The sequence below is a fragment of the Apaloderma vittatum genome, unplaced genomic scaffold (genome assembly GCF_000703405.1).
Source record: "Apaloderma vittatum isolate BGI_N311 unplaced genomic scaffold, ASM70340v1 scaffold45381, whole genome shotgun sequence".
Classification (NCBI taxonomy): Eukaryota; Metazoa; Chordata; class Aves; order Trogoniformes; family Trogonidae; genus Apaloderma; species Apaloderma vittatum.
Window position 1 is genome coordinate 1 of NW_009700536.1, and position 21,368 is coordinate 21,368.

Below are 21,368 nucleotides of genomic sequence, written 5' to 3' on the forward strand. Positions count from 1 at the left end.
AGGGGTGGCGGTGGCGCGGGAGCGGCCCCTTGCCCGGGAGTCTTTGAGAGATGGCGGTCTCTTTCTCTTGCAGGAGTCGCTGTATTCCCTCGCTCTGAAATGCCTTATTAGTCTCTCCACGATCATCCTGCTCGGGCTCATCATCGTGTACCACGCAAGGGAAATCCAGGTAAAGTGTTCTGTGGTGGTGGGGGGGTCGGTGAAGCGTTGCTGGGTAGCTGATGGTGAGAGGTGGTTTGTCTTGGGGCGATGTGGTGGTAGGTGCTTGGCACTTCCCACTGGTGTGGAAAGCAAAAGGGATCTCTGCATGCCAGCTGAAGTTGGTGAATGGACCTCAGCCCTAGAGGAAACCATGGCGTGCACAGATGCGCCAGGAAGCTCTGACTGTAAGGGACTGATGCCTGCAGGTACACTACAGGATCATTTAGCCCTGGGGTTTTAACACACTCTCTCGGTGACATGCTTGGCATCCTCTGTAGCAGATGTACAGCAACAGTCTAAATTTTGCACTGTGTGTTTTCTCTTGATGGCAAGGTTAATTGTCTTCGCTCTGCGAGGTATGTAATCTTCACCGTGCTGTCTCAGATATGAGCGTACTCTAGCAGAATGTTTAAGTAGAGGGGAAAGACTTATGTTTGACTTGTTTTATTTCATTCCACACAGCCACTAGGCATGTGAGTGAGGAAAACTGTCAAGAAAGGTAGGGTTAAAGGTAGGAGGATGGGAGTGATCAAAGCTGTAGAATAAGTCTTACAAATAGCATCACAGGTTCAGTCTGAGGGACTTGGTTCTAATTTCAGCTGTAGTTAGAATGTGGCATTTCAGCTTAACTGGATCATAAACCAGACAGATTACAAAGTTTTGAAAGGAAAAATACCTTATTCATAAATACACCAGTGCTTTTGCTTTTTCAGATTAGAGATACCCTGAGCTACAAGCTGAAATGACCACTTTCAAGGGCAAAGAAGAATTTTTCACTGGTACCAATCAGTAAAAAAAAAATCCAAAATTTTGTAGTACTCTGCTTCTGTGCAAATGAGTGCTGTAGTTTCCATGTGAAACAGTGCCATAGTCTCCTACTTAGAGTGATGTTAGAGAAGTATGATGTTACTGAAGACTCTTTGCCAAATTGGATCCTGTGGTACAGTCTTTGCACATGCAAAACTTCTATTCCTGGCTCAGAACCCAGTTTCTCTGCATTAATATCACAGATATTAAGAACTATTTAATGATATTGCACTCAATAAACAAGTGTTCTGGTGAAAAAGCATCTCTAAACCACTGAGTGCTGATGAAGAGGTTTACTTATCTGTATAAAAACTAAGTAAGTGGTACTGCTGCAATGTGGGAACCTTACTCTCTGGTGTATCTTCCCGTGAGTGGTGCTTGAGAAGAGCGAAACTGAAAAAAATATCTCTGTAAACATTTGAATTCCTCAATGCATTTTCAATAAACTTTAAATGGAAAAATACGTGCAAGGTAACCAAATAGTTCTGGGTCCCGGTACGCATCAGCTTATACTAAGTAGTTACTCCAAGATTCGCTTGGAGTTGTTTTCAGGTAAAGAGTTACAGATTTTAATTCCCTTTAGAATGTGTTACAGATCAGAAAAAAAACCCAATCAAAAAACCCTCCTGGTTTGGTTGGCTTTTTTAATGGACTGTTTTTAAAAATTTCCTCATATGCTTGGCTACATGAGTGGAAGGAGTTATGCAATCATGTGACTTAATCAAGGTTAGTGTAGTTTTCAGTGCTGCCTAATAGTACGGAACATGAGTATAACTGCCTGTAAAATAGCAATACTCCATGTTTTAGTCTGAGAGACACTGAAAACTGCAGTAGTCATGGCAGGGCCTGAAGTGAGCTGTAGCTTTAAGGCACTCTTTCATTGTTGAAAATGAGAAGAAAGTTTTCATTTTCAAGGAGCTTGCTAGAAGGAAAGAGTATAGTACAACCTTTTTAAAAATAAGATGAAGAACACGCAGAGCAAAAATTATGTTCATTTACAGTCATAAATTTATGTTACATTTCTGAAAACAAGAAATACCTTTAAAATGCTTTGACTTAAAAACATGCTGAATCTTCTTCAGGTAAAAGGAAATACTGAGTAACCTTGATAATGTGGTGTTTTTAAAATAGTCTTCAAAGCTGGCTGTTTTCTGAAGATACACATATATTTAATTCAAGCGAATACCCTACCATGTGCAGTAGAATAAATCACATCTGTAGAACCATGCCCACAGATGGTTGGTTGCGTCCTGGAGGACTGTTCGCACCAGCTATTTGAATTGGTTTGAACACTCCTTTCTAATTCTTGTCTGAAGCATACTTAGACTGTACCAGTGGGTATAGCATAAATAAGCAGGAATTCATTGAGAGAATAAAATTTATTCTGTAGAACAGAAGAAGGTCAATGTACTCTGCTTGCAGTATGGTACCTTGACAGAAGCAAACTGACCTAAATATAAGTAGATTTTTCTACAAAGTGTGAGACAAAGCATATTGCAAAATAAAAAGCTGACAGTTTAGTAATTATTACTGATTGCAGATTTAATATCTAGAAATGCCTAGTGACCTAAAATGCCAGCAAATGGAAATCATTTTTTTCCGTTCTTTTCAGCAGTCTGTGACCTTGATTTATTGGTAGGAAGTCCGAACAGCCATGCTGCAAGCAAGTCTATGGGGCAGTGCCTAGCAGCGTAGCAGGTGACTCTAGTCTTTCCCTTAAAATGACCTTGCCCGTATGTTTTGCTCTGAAAACAGCCGATTGGTTAAACCACGCTCCAGAGTTTGCCTGTTCCGACCTGCTGAGCATTTTAAAGGAGTTAGAAAAGAAGTTTATAAAGACTAGTAGGGATTCCTTCCAGGAGCCGAAACTGCTGTAACCAACGTGAGACGAAACAGCTTTTCTTCCTTCCTCTTTTCCCCCGGTTAGAACGTGGTTGACGAGCGGTGGAGGAGCTGAGCCCCTCTCGGGGGTTGGGGCGGCAGGGTGGGGTGTGGGGGGGCGATGGCCATCGCCGCATTTTCAGCACCGCGGACAGCTCCACTTCTGGCGCCGGGCCCCTTCCCGGCTGGATCCCTCCCGGCTGGACCCTTTCCCAGCCGGACTTAGCGGGACCCCTCCCGGCTGGACCCTTTCCCAGCGGGACTTAGCGGGACCCTTCCCGACTGGATCCCTTCATGGTGGGACCCTTTACGGCTGGGTCCCCTCCCAGCTGGATCCCCTCCTGGAGGGACCCTTCTCTGCTGGATCCCTCCTGGCAGGACCCTTCATGGCTGGTTGCTTCCCAGCTGGATCCCTTCCTGGCTAGATCCGTTCCTGATAGGACCCTTCCTGGCTGGATCCCTTCCTGGTAGGCCTCTTCCCATCTGGGTCCCTTCCCGGTGAGACTCTTCCCAGCTGGATCCTTCCCAGCTGGATCCTTCCTGGGTGAACACCTCCCAGCAGGACCCTTGCCAGCAGAACCCTTCCCGCCAGCACCCACCCACCCTGCCACCAGCTGAGGCACCCTGGGTTGTGTTTTCAGCCCCACATTTCAGAACCGGTTTTGAGATTCCCTGTAACTTGCCCAGAGCTCTGTGTCTGGCAGACCATGGCCTCCTGGAAGGGTGTATAGCTGCAGTGTATAACTATGTGGATGTTGCATAGTCTTGTGAAATACTGAGAAAAAAATATTTTCTCCAGATAGGTTTTCAACAGTCACACAGCACTGGTTATTTTGTGTGACTCTTAAGAATAAAGTGTGAGTTGTTATTAAATTTAATAAACATCTGAGTTAGTGTTAAGACTATAATAAAAGTCAGGTGAAACCAGCTAGGTTTAAATGATAGTTCATAGCTTACATTGCCATTTCCAGAAAACAGAATAAACATTACAAGCAAGTTTCTTTCACATTCCTCCTTCTAGAAAAAGAAACAAATGAACAGCAGTAATGATTTTGGAGTTGAGAATAGTGACAACACCAAATCTGTGTGTACTCTTTTTTGTCCATTGTTATTGAGCGTATAATGCTGTTACAAACATCACACCTGGGAGATTATTGAATATGAATTGCTCTCTCTCCAGGTTCTGTGGTTGTTAATTCAGTTCTTTAGAGCAAGTGCTCTGTGCCTGGAAGATCAATGGGAAAAATGCAATTCATCGTTTTCCCGGGCTAGAACAGGTATTTCTCTCACTGTTACTCCAGTTGAGAGTTTGAGGAGGTGGAGGAGGGAATAGCTAAGGAGATAGCATGATCCACTTCATGCATAAACAGTTTGTTACTTAATACTATTTTACATAATTAAAGCAGCAACACGGGACGTGGTTAAAATCATAGTTCCTAGACAACTATTTCATTCCACATTTCTCTAGCAGAAGCTGCTGTTAGATCAGTAAATAAAGTGGAATTTAAGGAAATGGTAAAAGCTGCAATTTTTATACTGTTATTGAAAAAATACACTTCTCTGTCTCTCTCTAGTACTGCTAGAGATAGAAATGCTTTTAAGTATGCACTCCTGAAATTCTGCTTGCACTTCCTTATATTACGCAGAGCAAAGGATTAAATTAAGAATTCTCTGAGGTTGCGTGTAGGAGGTCTATAACATCTTTTGTTGAACATTCCACCATAGCCTTATATTTCCTGAGAAATTATGGCCATGAAGAAATATATCCACTGTAGTCCTTTTCCTTTGATGCTGGACTGCTTAGTATATCCCTTCTGTAAATAAATATTCACCTTCTAATGCCTGTTATGAATAACAGTAACCTGAGTAATGCTCTTCTGGACAGAATCTGAACCTCTCACTCATGCAGAAACATGAAAGTGTTGGTATTTGGTAGACATGAATAGAAATCTTAATTTATTTTTTTTCTATGTCAGATGAGATTTCTAATAATTTCTAAAATGTATTGCTAGTTCATATTTAGGTAAAACGCCTAAGTGGAAAGTCTTGCAAACTCCAAGGTTAAGGTTAAGCCATTGCTTTCACAGCAGACCCTCCCAGGACTTTAGGGAGAGAGAACCTTCAGTCTCCAGATGGTTCTGAAGTGGTGGGGAAATAATGTGTTACTGAACGATTTGGGGCGAAACAAGTATCTTTTCTTCTTTTCCTTGTCACTGACAAATTGAAGAAATGGAAAAGGCGATATCAAGAAACAGAAAAGAGTGTTAATAGATACCTATCTTGACCTATTGTGCAAATAAATTCTGTAATGCATGCTAGTGATAAACACTATTTATGGGAGTTTCATTATCTTACTAACATCAATGGAAAGTTCTGCGGCAAAAATTTTGCATGCATGAACAAAGTTAAACTCCCTTACAGTTTCCCGTTATATGAAGTAATGGGTATTCTGCAGGCCAAATTATTTATTTGTTTTTAGTTTTGCCTTCACGTGGTACGTGTGCATCTCATTAGCTGTTCTATTGGCAGTATGTTGACTCCATGCTGAGTCTAACTTGCCTTTGCTTAGGTGTATTAAAAACATTAGGATTCTACATACATAGTGTAAAACTTCTGCTACAGAAACAAATGAGTTAGATTAAGAGTACAGAAAGAAAGTATGTTGACGAGCAGGAGCAAATCAAGAAATAAACTGAGTGATTTGAAGCCTGTTGAGAATTATTGATTTTTTTTTTCTATATATTTTAATAGGCCTTGGATCAACAACAAAACTCATTGCATAGCGGTTTTGATCCAGGATACAATAACTTCATGTATAGCGGAAAATCACATAGGAATCCAAAGACACCATATCTGTCAAATTAACACTTTAGCGTGAAAATACTTAGCTTACAAAAATACTTAGCTTTAGTTCCATTCAGTACATTTTTAACGGTTTGTATGTGCAGAACCTGTTGACCTAGGAAATGTTACAGCTGCCCAGTGTCTCTGAAACTCAGTGCTGTAATGTGTACGGCATGGATGGCAGGCTAGAAAATCCTTTAAAGTTATTCAGTATCCAAAAGGGCCTGAGGCCTTTTGCACTAAAACTACATGTGGAAAATATCTCTATTTCCAACAACCTCAAATAGAATGTAGGAAGAGATTCTGCCTAATGATCAGGACATTGCATGGTTGGCCTGGCCATACTTGAGATACCTATTCATATGTACCATTGTTCTGAGCACTTTTTAATGAGGCTATTAGAAGTTTATCAAGACATGGTAGTCCATAATGAAGTTGGAGAACATTGGTAACTGCGGATCAGATTCTGGGTTTGTCTAGTTTGTGTAGCTTAGCTGAAATCAGCAGAAATACTGGCTGCAATCTTATAGGCATTCTGCATGCACATCTTAATGTGACAATATTGTACTTGTCGGAGACTTCAGAAAATAGTTAGGTACTTGACTGCAGATCTGCAGTCTAAGTAAAGGTATGCCAAGACTGACATGTGTACATTAACATTCTTGTGAATCAGCTTCTGCTTTGTATGTGATCTACTAAATGTAATATTCTGGGCTTTGAATTTGATTTGAGACACATTTGTGGTCGTTTTTGAGCAAAGATCAGAACAGGAATGGTGTCTGCTTAGGACTTGAGAGAACTAAAAAGCTGTATGGAAGCTTCTATTCAACTTCAATCAGCTATTTTCCTCCTTGATTTTGATAATGAAAGTTGTTGTCACACTCCGTTATCAGAGGGTGAATTACTGCTCTGAGCCTGTGGAGCTCCTTTTAAGACATAAATTACACCTAAGAGAAGAGGCTGTAATTGATCTCATAATTAGCTGTATATATTGGTCATTGCAAAAAATTTCTTTTATTAACTGAAAATTAACAGTAAAATATGCAGAAAACTAAGTGATTTTGTGAGGAACTTTCTGCAGCTCTGCTCTGTGAAGAAGAGACAAGTTGCACACCATGACAACACACATTAAAGAAAAAAAAGGATATCGCTCTTGTAACGCTTTTTCTAATAACATAAACTATATTACATTGCAAAATGTGAATGGAAAAACTTCCATTCAAAAAATGTGATATGTGGAATACCTGTCTATCACAGTGTCTTTTTAAGAAATTATTTTTAAGAATAAATTGACTTTGTCCCATTATTTTAGTGAAAGCTACATTAAGTAATTTCTTCTTATGTCTGTCAGAAGTTCAGGAGAGATTGTAATGAGATCATGTTTTATAGCTTAGAAAGAACTCTTGTGTAAAGGGAGTGGTAAAACACAAACGATTTTAAACTGGTTTATCAGGATGCCTTTGCAACTGAAAATGTTCATTTAGTATTACACATAAATATTTTATATAATACTGTTTTAATGTAGTTGCTAGGAATCACACATTTGTAGCTTACTGATTTGTTCAGCTTTTCCCTCTTAAGCAGTCCCTGCAGTTGTGCTTTTTCATCTGGGTGAAAACAGTTACTAAACACAGTTTTGTATTGACATTTTAAAAACAAAAGGGTTGGAATGTTGGATACTTCATGAAGAAGTGTAGAGATAGGGATTCTGAAAGGGGATGTGTGCATGTTCTAAGATGCTTCCTTATTCATCGTGGTGGAAATTGACAGAATTAAATTCCTCTTGAGGAAACAGTAAACCTTTTCATGACAGATGGAAATACCTCTCTGAATTCCATAGCCAAAGGGTAGGCCTTAAATATTCCATATACTTTAAAATTGCTAATTAGTCCTTTTTAAGAGTAATTTGCTCTGGGTTGTTTGTGGTTTTTGGTTTTTTTTTCCTGTAAAGAAACATATTTGTTAAAAGAAAAATTTACTCTGTCAAAGTGGCATCCTCTGAACTTTTACACATAGAAATACAATTCCCATTCAGTCCCCATGTATTGCCTGATCTAGTCGACAGGTGGCATCCCTGCTGACAGGGAGGCTGGATTAAAATGATCTCTAAGGTCCTGTCCAGCCTAGGCCGTTCTATGATTCTATGATACAGAGCTATCGTGATGAATAGGGGAGAGTTACATTCTGTGTATGTGACTGACCAACAAAATTGTTTACTGAATTCTAATGAAATAGATATTACTAAGTTACCAAAGACTGCATTAGCCATGAAGATCATAGGAGAGAGTTAAAAAGCTGTAACTAAGCACAATTTATCTTGCAAAATACTGCTGTTGGTCAGGATGTGTCTGCGGGAAGAGGCCTAGCTTGACCCTGGGTGTTCAGAAGAACGTACAGGAGGCAAAGGAAGAGTTCTTGCTTGTGAAAGTGCATATCTGAAATAAAAACTAATTGAGAAATAGATATATATGGGCTCATATGCATGGATTTTATTGTCACCTGTGGGTAAAGAGCTTCCTGAGTTTTCTTACTGTAGTCTACAATCAATATTGATGCTTGTAGTATTGTACAGTGTAGATATGTGCCTTCCATAAACAATTATACATCGGTTCTGTGGTTTGATGGGTAGGTGTAAGATAGCCTGTAAAAAAGGTAATACATGTATGATGAGCATTTATATTGCAATTTTCATTGTCAAAGGGAATTGCCTGAATGAATCCTCACATTTTTTGTGTCACTTAACTGTGGTTTTTACAAAAGGAAATGCTGAGACCAGGAGTTCAAGTGCTGTGGCAGTAATCTGAGGAATACTTCGTCACTACAGTTGAAGCTCAGTGTTGCTTATCTTGTAGTCTTATACTCAGATCTGTTGTTTGTCATGTAAATAAGACACTGTTGTTTGCCATCCAGCTATGCTTGTAATTTTCAAGAATTATCAGCTTGCCTTAGCAGATATCCCAAACACTGCAATGTGAAATGAATGCAGTGCTCCACCGTATGTCCTAATTAGATACTACTGGACACCTTTATGAAACATTTTATTCCTCTTAAAATTTTTTCCAACTTTCATAACATGGCATCTTCTGTATCATTACGACTGTCCTACCCCTGACCTCTGACAGTAGTTTCGTTCACCAAAATAAGGCATTATGAAGCAATGCTTCAGTCTCTAAACAAAACAAAGATTCATCTTAGCAGGTGAGTAGCGTTTTGTGACAATTGTTATGCTTTTAAAAATAAGATCTGTTGCAGCCAGGGAAAGAATAAATAAAAACTGTTTAGTGGCTTTGATTCAGTCTGTACCAGTGCATCCATAAAATTCCTGTACATAGAACTCTGACCAGTCCAGGAAACTGGAGAAAGACTGAATGTTCAGGTGTGGCTAGACAGCACAAAATAGTTTCCTACTTGAAACAAGTAATATAAATGACTAGCTGTAATGATCACTGGGCATTCACTGATAGCACCTAGGTTTGTATAATGAAATTTTCACCAAAAGTATCCTCGCTGCATTTTTCATACAACGTCAGTCACTATCTTTACACCAATCATGCACATTTGGGTTGTGTTTTGAATTCAGAGGAGAAATGGTATTCATAAGTATCTACATTAGAGGACTCTTTAGAGCCTTTTGATTTAGAGCATCCTCATTATGTGCCAAGGGTTTCATCTCTTAAGACCTTTGTCATTATTAAAATATCTTTTCAAGAAGACCTGGAAACTCTTGAACAGACGGTGATTTATGAATAAACTAAGGATGCTTTTTATCCATTTTTATTTTGCTGTGGGAGCGAAAAATTCAGTTTTGGCCATGCAGCTACTATGCTCAGATTGTAGCGAGTTCCTTTGTAGGACACTGCCCAAGCATTGTTCTTGGGCTCTGCATAAGAAATAGGCTGATACAGGAGAAATTCTTGACCATCCAAATTCAAGTATGGCTGAAAAACTACCTCGTTACAGCTTTTACTAAACACGATACTAATTGAGTGGTGTCATGGGTAAAATGGCTTTACCCAAAGCCCTCCTTCTTTTGTTCTCATTCAGGTTTGCGCTTCATGGTAAATGCCGATAACGTGCATTCTGTTATGATTTCTACAGTGTAATAGTTTAGAATAACTAAATATTTTTGCAGCGGAATAGACCAGTTCTCGGCCTGATGTATTCCTATTTCAGCTTCAGTATAGTTTTAAGATAGTTTAATGGCAAAATGTGGGAAAAAAATGAAAAAGAAATTATGAAAGACTGCCCATGGCAAGTCTGCTTTCTAGATTTGGTTGACAGACAGGAAAATGTATGGTTCTCCATCTTTATGTGCAGCCATATGTGAGCAGACATTTGTCTACCTCCCAGCAACAGAATGGCATACAGCAGAGTCAGATGGGAAAATTTAGAGGTGTGGCTGTCAGCTGGCAGACAATTCTTCTCCCCTGCTATTTTGCACTTGGAAAGAAAATAAAGAAGATGAACAGGCTTTTTTATATCCAGCCTATGATCAAGCTGTCAACTCATCCAAAATTAAAATTTCTTGCATTTCACTTATGACATGAATGTATATTGTGGCTGGTATCGTTCTGTGTTACCTGCTGGGCATCAGACTTTTTGCTGCTGTAGACTGCCCCATTCAGCATAATGGTTGTGAAAACAAATCTTTCTAAAAGATTTTTAATGGCAATTTTATTTTTAAACTGTGACAGATAAGGAGGTTGGCAGCACTTAGTGCAAACTAGTTTCAAGTATTGGGTTTGCAGACTTCCTGAAAAATCCAGTAGCTTCAGGACAGAGCATCTTTTACTTAAGAGAGCTGCTTTAAACTAGACAGATTTGATGAAGCTCTAACATTCAAATAATTAATGGGATAGCAACAAAAACTGTGTATGCTAACAGGTGTTTAATGGAGTATGCTGGGATTTGGGTGTTTTTTTTCTGAGGTAGCAACTGCAGTTGTAATTGCTATTGATCAAGTAGAACAGTATTTTATCTATAAAGAAGTAGAAGTAAATACCTGTAAAAAACTCATGCTTGTGTTTATTTAACCTGATGTTGAAAGTTGCACTTTTTATTAAAGACATTTTAACTTCATCTTTGAAGCTGTTTGAAGACTTTTATTTGCTATATGGTTTAGCAAGAAGCCCACTTTAGACTTTCAGGAGTAACAGGTACTAGCTAAATAGCTTCTTTATTGCTGCTGCCTCACAGATTTACTTGCTAGGGTGAATTGCAGAGGGAGTTCTTGCAGGAGTGCCTTTATACGCTTAGGATTAGTGCGTGACTATGGTTTTAGGTTTTGTAAACACACAAGTACATCTAACTCCACTCTGCTTTTCCTGCCGAATAATTTTTTAGTTTCTTATTTGAGTGCTCATGCTTTAGGACAATGCTTAATTACATAAGTTTTGAATTTCTGTATTTGGAGTTATTTTAAACATATCCTTAAGTGAAGTTGCCAGTTTAGCTGTGTTTCAGAGACACTAAAAAGACTAAGAGGACTTTATAATTCCTGTTGTGCTGGCATATATTCACCCATTGCCTGCTAACAAAAAATTACCCATTTTATAAACAAATGCAGAAACTTTCCCAAATACCAGAAGTATTTATGCCATAAATAAATGCTAAGGAGAGAACTGAGAAGACAGATTCTTGTGTCTACAATGTGTTAGTACCAGTCATGCCTTAAAAACAAGTTCCTAAATTTAGAGTCACTGTTGTACTCCTTTGGCAGAGTGAATGAGTTAGCTCATTTTATCCAGCTTCAGATTTGGTGTTTCTTCCTTCATCTTCTGTTTCACTTATTCACTTGCAAAAATATTACAAATTTCTTCAGGAAATACATGCTTTTAGAAATTAGTTCCAGTTTTCCTAGGAGTAATGAAGCTGATCATCCCTGAAGAGAGTGAAGCTTCTCTTGCACTGGGAATGGTGGCAGATGGCAGATGTTTCAGGAGATGGCATTTCTTCATGCAGTTATCTGTAGAGCAAATTATTTTTATACTAAAGGAAAGAAAACAAATCCTAAATGAAGAATTGTAAAATAATAATTTAAAATCAACAACATCAAAATACTGAAATGTAGATTGTTCTCCCCAATGAGTCTTGCCTCTACAAGAAGATCTTAGTTACTTTGTAACATACTTGAAATGGGGAAAAATATAACACAGACTACGAAGTTTCTTAAAAAATGCACTCTAAAAATTAATTCTGTTCTTTTGCAATTGTTTTTTTTTGATTCCTTTATTAGGATGGTAGTTGTTCCAGTGTGGTCATTGCTTTATATTTATGAAAGCGTAAAGGGAACCTAAGCAATTAATTCAGTATTTCTTTTCAACTTTCTCTTTTAAATGTAGTAAAGCCAATATAGCTCATGTCCTGTTCTGCTCTTCTAGCCAGAGCAGGCCAGCAAAAGCCAGGAGTGGTGTGGAGTGTCAGCTGATGGAAGCTGAGTTCTCAAAAAATTGTGGTGTGGTTAGGTTAGGCTGGGTTAGTTTAGGTGCTGAAATGTTTCCTAAGGGGTGGCTATATCCATATAACTGGTCGGTCCTTGGGTTCTTGAGGGAAAAAAGCCTTGGTTGAAAACTATGTATCTTTTTAATTCTATCAGTCAGTCCTATGAAGCTGCTGTTCTGAATTGCACGGGGTCACCTAGTGTATTCTCTAGTGAATGCATCCCTTATATAGTAAAATGCTTATTTTTATTATTTTTTTTTATTATTTCCCTACTTTTTAAAAACCAGAATAATAAGTGTAAAGAAAATTAATGCTGTTTCAGTGAACTGGTTCCATTTTTCCATTTTTCATGTTTATGCGAGAGACCTATCTCAGCTGTTCCTTCTCACTTGTTCTTCTTGCACTTACGCAATATTTAGAGCTTTATTAAGTCTTTCTTCTTCAGTATCTGCTTGGAGAAGATTTCTGACTGTCGAATCCAGTCACAAGAATTTTTGAGAACTGCTGGTGCTGGATGGAAGCCTTTTCTACATGTGGTAACTTGAGGAGCATGTTCTCACTGTGTTTTTAAGCAACAGGAGAGGGTGGCATCTGAAATTTTGGTATAATGAAATAGCTGTTAAAAATAAGAATGTTGTTAAAATGAAGAAATACCTGTCTCCTGGAATTCCTGATTTAATCAGTTTAGTTCAGTCACTTACTGGAGTTTCTGCCAAGTATCTCAAATGAATATAGAAACTCTAAGTGGTGGGCTTTCATTTCTGGATCTCTGATTTTGTACAAAGGTTCATAAAAATTTGTATAACTAAATATCTCCCTGTTCATTACAGATCTGAGGAAGCTCAGCAGTGATTGTTCCAGCAAGAGACCAAACTAATTAAATTAAGAAATTATCTTGTGAAGTATCTTTTTAATAAGGGAAGGGGAAAAATATTTTGGTTTGATATTAATCTTTTGTAAATCAGTCCTTTCTGTTACTAAGTTCTTTATCTAATTCTATTATTTTGTTATATATTTATAAGCCTGTGATGATTTCTTAGTTGAATGCATAATTAGGCATTTCTCAAGGGGTTGTTCTTCTCCATACCATTGGGAAAGAAACCTTGGTATCTTGGAATGTCTTTTTGGGTTTTTTTCCCTTTGTAGTCCTTAGATTTTTATTCCTAGCACTATTACCTTTATAGAAAGTTACTGGGTAGAAATAATGTAATTTTTAGGAGCATCTAGGACCTTCTCTGGGTCCCTGAAGCACATACATATATATGGAGAGACCTATATGAAAAGAAATTACGTATGTCCTGGCAATTGCTGAGTGCTATAGTGGTCTTCTGGTATTGTAGGCTGTCAGGAGGTTAAGCTATTTCACAGTTGTTTGAGGTGAACGATAGAGCTGAAAGTGTGGCTAGTACCATTTAAAAATATTGAGCAATGCCTCTGAGTATCTTTGAAGAGAGAAAGCTAAAAAGAACACTGTCAGTATGTGATTTAAAACAGAAGGGAAATATGGGTAGGTGGAATTTAACTTTGTGTGCTTAGGCAGAGTTTAACCCTGTGTTTGTTTATGTGCTCATAAATGTCCTTTCGTTGTAAAAAATCTCACAGAGTACTTGGGTAGATTTTTTATAATGATCTGAGGGATAGAGGTTAAAAAAAGACAGTCAGACCTGGGAAGAGCATTGATTTACACATACCCGTTTTTTGAAATGTTGTGGCTATATGTGGCCTGTCAGAGTAACTAGGATATATTATTCAGATTTTTTTTGCTGCTCAACTTCTGAAAATATGCTTCACAAAGACTATGAGCTGAGTCTTTTACGCATCCCTTCCTTAGATGGCAAGGTTTAACACAAGTGTTTGAGAGAAGTATTTTGAGGCTGCTTGGCCACCAGCAGACATTAACATGGAGTTTTCTTTACATGCGTTGATGTACACAGTGTTTATAGCAAAAAATCAATAACTACGAAAGCCTCATTTTGCACAGAGATGCCAAATTTAAATAAATATACTGTGCAAATAATCCTCTTTTTTTTGTGCTGAAGTTAGATACCAGATATTCGCAGTATGTGTAAGTGATAGAGGAGCTAGCTTTGCCAGTTGAGTGAACTAAGCATATTTCATTTGGTAAATATTCAAAGGACTTAGTAGAATGATTTTTAATGACCTACTAGAAACTTTGGTTTTAACTCTGGATGTGGGAAACATTCTGGAAGATATAAGTTACCTAAGCCCAAATGTAATTTTGTGAAAAAATGTATTCTTGGCCTGCTGTGATTAGCATGCAGAAGATGTTTAATGCCTCATGACTTCATGTGCAGGTTAAACCCACTAGTGTCTCTGCTTTGTGGCATTGTATTTAGGATGAGTAGAGCAGCCCTCAGGAACTTCTCATATCAGCTCCCTAAGGTCAAGGACAGGTCTTAGAGATAGCTTATAGATGGTTTGATTACATACCTGCTACTGATGGAAAAAATTATTTTTCATCCCCTAGATATGAGGAACTGTGTTAAAGGCTTGTGATGCCTATCTCCCACCACTATATGGTTTTAAATAATTTGTACTTAATGGGACAACAGCTTGTCGTTTTGGAGTAGTAAAATAAGAGCAGTATCTTTTTCTTCTATGAGTACCATAATGGTCTTTTTGATTGTATAAATGATATTTTGGGGATTACAAACTATAGAAAAATGTCTGGTAAAAAAGTTTGGTAAATCAGCAGCCCCAGAGCCTGTATTTTTCTACTCTGAGCTATAATCCCATCAGGGTTTTTATAAGGTTAAAGTGACTCCAGTCTTTAGCCATTTTAAATTTGCAACAATGTGTTTGTGACTACAGTTGATTAACCTTCTGCAAGGAATGCTTCCAGGAGTACAGATGATGCTAATTTATTACTGTTTATTGCTTCCTTTTTCCTCTTGGGTTGACGTATCCCCACACTATTAGAGCAAGGTAGTGATACATTTTTCAGATTTGTTCTTTTTCCTGGATTGTAAAGGCATTTTTAGAAAATGGCTAGTTTCCCTGTTCTTTGCATTCACCAACAGCCTGCTATGAATATTTTTTATATCCTAATGATTTACAAAATTAACTTCTCTCTTTTTGTTTTAAGTAGCTTCAGAGAGTCTCTGATCTAAGCTGTTGTTGTGTGCAATCTGTCTGCTTTGAATGTTTCTCTTTTTCCCATCTGATATTATATGAATTTAACAAAAGTGTTATCTAAATATAAACATACCTATATAAATATCTGTGCTATAGTATTTATTTTTATGACTTTTTCTTTTTACTGTGTGACATTACAAATACCAAGTTTATTTAAGGGTGAAAATTGATTTATGTCTTGCATTTGCATAGAACATGCTGGAAATACATTACATAATTTCAGGTGAAAATAACTTTAAAATTTTTCATATGGAGTGCAGACTTAGTAAAGGTATATAAGAATTCTGTGTTTGAAGAAACTTGCAGGACGCTGATGAAGTACTTGCATTAGATTTCAGCACTGATTAAGTATAAGAAATTTGAAAGCAGCAAACAGGCATAACATCTTTGACCTTGACTGGAGCTTGGCCTTCTCTGTGGAGCACAGGACTCAGTTCTATAGGAAGAGTTTGCTCACTCTTTTATTATGTTTTCTTGTCATCTCTAGTATGATTCTCTCTTGGAATGGGGAGTAGTACCTTGAAATTAACAAATGGTTGTTGTAACAGGACTGAGTGAAATCAGCTAAGAGGGCGTGTACTAAGCCTTTAAATGATGGTGTTCCAACTGTTCTTTCTCTTCTTCATTCATTTACCTTCCTCACTTTCCAGATAGTAAATGCACCTAGCCAAGCATGCAGACACACACAAATACCTCCGTATCTTCGAAATTAAAAGTGAAACTTACATTTAGTAGGTTGCATAACTGCAAGTGTATAAAATGCATATGAAATCCTGTATAAATTTCTGTATCATTTCATTATGTCCCAATTTAATTTTTATTCACAGCCTGTTTTAGAGGCCCATACGTTGTTCCAGAGTGTTTGAGATACATCATAGTTTGAATTTAGAGACAGAGAATTGTAAGAAAATCTTCCTCATTAACATATTTTTGAAATGTTGGTATTTTTATGGAATAGAAATGTTTGTACTGGATATGTGGTCCTTCGTGGCTTCCTTATTCCTTCCTACCTTACTTTCTACCTTCTATGTTTTCACTTCCTAAATCTCATTATATGAGAGCTACAGATATTATCACTTTAAAATATTATTTTCCTTAGAAGAAATTGGTACAACTGAGGTCAAGGGAAGCTGACAGGGATCTTCTGTGTCTGCAAACATAACCCCTTCCACTGAGCACTACTATGCTTCTTTCTTTGTGGCATGTCAGGAGTTCTTCTGCTGACGAGTGAATATCTTCTCAAGTATATATTCCATAATGACATCTTAAAGTTTCTTAAAAACTTATCAATTAATTAACATTTTCTTCTGTGAAGATTATAAGGTCAAATTTTAATGTCTAAGCTTAACGTTCTTCTATTCTCATCTTTTAAATTGAATCAGTACTTAGGGTATCATTTTTCTTGAATTGCCTTTCTTCATGTAGAATTATTTTTGAAATTTGTAAAGATGGTAGGTAAAAAGGGAGGACACAAAAGACCATTGCTTTTTTCAGCAGGTTTTGAAACTTCGAAAGAAACTTTTAAACACTGCCAAGTCTGATGTATTTGATATGTATCTGAGAATTGAAATATTTAACTCTGCTGTTAATTTATTATTTTCTTTGGAAATCCACACAAGATTTGAGAGATTTGATATTATCTATCTCTTTTTCAGTCAAGCTGGTTACTATTGATCTGTATTCTTGCTGTCCTAAATACTCGGACCTCTTCATAACTGATACAGCACTTCTGTGATCTGACTGACAGCATTTGCAGGCTAATTACAAGAATCCAATGCACTTCAGCATTATTCTACTTTGAAATGTTGGTTCATCGTACCAAATAGTAAATTTGCTAAATGCAAACCAGCACTTGGTGGGTAATACATACATACATACATACATACATACATACGCAGGCTCTCCAGTATCAGTTTACATATCTAATATGCAAAGTTTGCAGATTGACCATGGGTGAAAGAAAATGTATGTGCTTGTGCTGCATACATTGAATTCACAGAGTGTTTCTTTAGCTTAATTCAAGACTGTGTTTCTTTAATGGTGTTGCAATGGAGGTAAGAACTATACATAAGTGTGGTGGCTTGGCCTTGCCTGGTTACCAGACCACTGCCCAGGTATTCTCTGACTTGATAGAGCAAGGAGAGGAAATAAGATGAAGAAGTTCATGAGGTGAGATGGAGTAAAGATGGGGAGATCCCTTACCAGTTACCAGCTCTGGCAAAAGAGGCTTGAGAACTAATATAATGTATTGCTAGTTAAAAGTAGAGTAGGATGGTGAGAAACAAAGGGAAAAACTGAAGCACCTTGCCCTGTGCCACTCTTCCCAGGATCAAAATCTCTCCTTCATTCCCAGCTCCTCTTGTCTTCTCCCCCATCAGTGGCAAAAGGGATATGGAGAATGGGAGTCTGTCCACCACATTTCCTCTCTGCCACTCCTTCCTCCTCATGCTTTTCACCTGCCTCAGTGTAGGTCTTCCCCATGGTTTGCAGCCCTTCAGGCAAAACCTGCTAAACCGTAGGTCCTCCATGGGCATTAGTTCTTCTAAGGAGAATTTGCTCCAGTGTGAGCTCCACGGGTGGCAGTTTCTTCAGGAAATACCTACGTTACTCCAGCATGGTCTTATCCATAGGATGCAGGGAATTTTCTGTTCCAGTGCATGGGGCACCTCCTTACTCTCTTTTCTTCTCTGGCTTTAGCATTTCCGGGGTTGTTTCTCACACGTTTTTCCCCTCACTCCTTAGAATTTTGCCATTTCTGAATTATGTTTTCAGAGAAGCACCACCAGCTTCACTGATGAGCTCAGCCATGTCCTGTTGTGGGTTCGCTGCACAGCAGCCACAGACCTCTTCTCACAGACACCATCTCTGCAGCACCCCAGTACCAAAAACTTGTCACTGACACCCAGTACAGTGAGATGGAGAATCACAGAATCATAGAATAGCCTAGGTTGGAAGGGACATTAGAGATCATCTAATCCAGACTCCCTGCCATGAGCAGGGGTGCCCTTCAACAGAACAAAAAGAACATGAAGAAATGAAAAACAGCTCCACAAATAGAGAGATTTGGTTTGGTTTGTTTCTCACTATGGTTACTTCTTTATTTCTTTTAGTATCAGTTCAACTACAATGTGTTTTCAATCTCTAAAAAACGTAGATCAGGCTTGTGTTTTTAAACTCTTTAAAGATGGAAATGGGGAAGAAGTAGTGCAGATGTGTAATTGGTGCTTGGGCTGCACATATGGTGTGTAGTGTGCTGAAAATACTTTTCTTAAATTAAGGAGAGCATTCTTTGTTTACTTTTTGTTCTCACCCATTGTTTTAGAATAATACAATTTTTAAAATCCTGCAAAAGTTTTTTTTTTTCCTTTCACCGATCTATTGAACAGCCTTGTTTAGGTTTGGACTGCATTTAAAGTAATGAGAAGGTCTTATGTCACTGCGATTGTATCTTTGTCATTTAGGACTTATGTTCCTTTTTGAAAAGTTGCCAATTTGCAACATCTTGCATATCGCTACTCTCTACTAGTAACAAATACAGTTTAAGTATTTATTTAATTAATCATCAGGAATGCAATTTACTAAATGGTGTGATGTGTTTCAGTTCCATTGCTCCTGTGTGTGAAACTGAAGGACTTGCCTGTGCAAGAACCAACACATACATTTAATTATCAGCTACTACTGTCACACTGCATGGGCTACTCTGATATTTTTTGGCCTTTGCTTTTCAGATATTCACCATGAAATAACCTTTTGAGTCTTTGCACAGTTTCTCATGTAGTTTTGCATCCTGTGTTGATCTGCATTGGTGCCTGAAGCTTGAATAAAGCTTGGATAGTTCTACAAAAGCTATAATATCACTGTGGCTGAAGCATGTGTATGTTGTAAGGCAGGTTTAACATTGCATCTTAGAAAGTATTTTCAATTTGTAATTTAGATATCCATTCTGGAAACACTTGTAAAATTTCTCACAATTTTATGAACTTAAAGTAAGCAATTGATTTTTAAGGGACAAGGCTTAATTGAGCCAGCATTTTGTATTATCAGACATGACAAAGAAAATCTTAGGAATTCTTAGTGAATAATAGGACATGATTCAGTTTCATTTACAGTTTTAAAAATAGTGCATGATTTTTTCTTGTCGTAACCAGAGTTACATTTCAATTCATAGTGATATAGTAGTAATGTAATTTTCCAAAATGGCGTATTTATTTTCTTTTTAGTGGTCATTGGTAGCTCTGAAAACTATGCTATTTTAAAATGGAATTATAACAAGGTTTGCTAATGATATACTAAAGTTAACCTTGTATTTTATTATTTCAGTTGTTCATGGTGGACAATGGAGCAGATGACTGGAGAATAGCCATGACTTATGAGCGTATTTTCTTTATCTGCTTGGAAATACTGGTGTGTGCTATACATCCCATACCTGGGAACTATACATTCACATGGACAGCCCGGCTCGCCTTTTCTTACGCTCCATCCACAACAACAGCTGATGTGGATATTATTTTATCTATACCAATGTTCTTAAGACTATATCTTATTGCCAGAGTTATGCTTTTGCATAGCAAACTTTTCACTGATGCCTCATCTAGAAGCATTGGAGCATTAAATAAGATAAACTTCAATACCCGTTTTGTTATGAAGACTCTAATGACAATATGTCCAGGAACTGTACTGTTGGTTTTTAGTATCTCATTATGGATAATTGCTGCATGGACTGTCCGAGCTTGTGAAAGGTAAGGTTGTTTTGTTTGTTTAGATCATTCTGTCTGTCTCTCTGTTTTTCTCTCTTGTTTTGCCTCCTCAATTTTGGATTCAGGGGACCTAAATATTTAATGGAATGGAGCTTCCAGCTCCTTGATATTTTTAGTGTTGGTGGGGTTGTATTCTGGGTCACAGATTGTCAGGAATGCTTTGCCTTTTAATCTGAAGGTCTTGTGCAGACAAGTTAATGCCACACTGTTTACTGATTTGATTTCATGTGTTTGATATATCTTTAGGTGTGCTTGCTAAAACACAGCGGACAAATGCCATAAAATGCCTTTAACAGCAGTTATGATGTTCTGCATTGCTATCAATGTTCATTAATTTTGTTTGTAAGTTATATTTGTTGAGGATAAGATAGATAAAATAGCCCTGTAAAAGTCCAGTGGAAAATATTTGTGAGTTTGTTGTTTTTTTTCTTTAATTTGAGTGTTATTGTGCTTTAAAAAAATGGGAGTGAAAAATATTTTTTAGGAGTTGGCAAGGTCAAAAAAGTGGAATAGGTAGAACAATTACAGTAATATAACTCCTTTTCCTTCCCCTAAAAATCAGAAAAGCTACTTTTGAGGGGCAGACTCTGATTCATTTCAGCCAGTTGTCCAACCTCTCCCTCCCAAAATTCAGACTCAGTGCAAGATAAATGGCTATCTGTGCTGATAACTTGAAATATAATTTCTCAAAAATAGCTCTAACAAAAAAGAAATTAGCTTCTGATTGAATAGGATTGCTTAGAAATGTGAGACAAGTTAACTCTAAGGAGACAATTAGGATGATTATTTGTGAAAGATGTAATGCCTAGGACGGCTTTTAGGTCCTGGAATGAATTTCTCCTTACTTAAGCTGGAAGATCTTCAGCATATTTAAGTCGTTTCTGCTGCTGGTTGTTGGCCATTTTAGTTTTCCTCTCCCTTTCTATATCTGCCCATTTTAGAAACAGTTTAGGGGAGTTATTTGTCACAGCTAGCTGGTTTAAAACAGCAGTTAAATTGCACACCAACTGTTACGATTATGTTATTCCTTACATTACTTCTCAATATGTTACACAGAAAAATAGTTGATCTTAGAGACTGAGGTTAGAGATCATTTTGACATTCTAGCTTTTATTATTAAAATTGCCAGAATTGTGGAATGTGGTGTGTTACAGTAGATGCTTCATGTTACTATTGTATCACCATGTTATGGCAAGTCTGTAATCATATAAGAACGTTTTGAAACTGCCATATTAGCAATGACATATTATAGTTTCAAAATATTCCCTGTAGTGGGAGCAG

General features: G+C 37.6%; 1 protein-coding gene across 1 annotated transcript; it reads left to right on the top strand.

Moving 5' to 3' along the window:
* Positions 1-73: 73 nt before the first annotated feature.
* LOC104268120 (small conductance calcium-activated potassium channel protein 2) lies at positions 74-20,073 on the top strand (the record flags this gene model as incomplete). Its single annotated transcript, XM_009878770.1, has 2 exons — positions 74-169; positions 19,651-20,073. Coding segments are annotated over 2 exons (519 nt in total), but the record flags the coding sequence as incomplete, so codon positions are not given.
* Between the last annotated feature and the right edge of the window lie 1,295 nt (positions 20,074-21,368).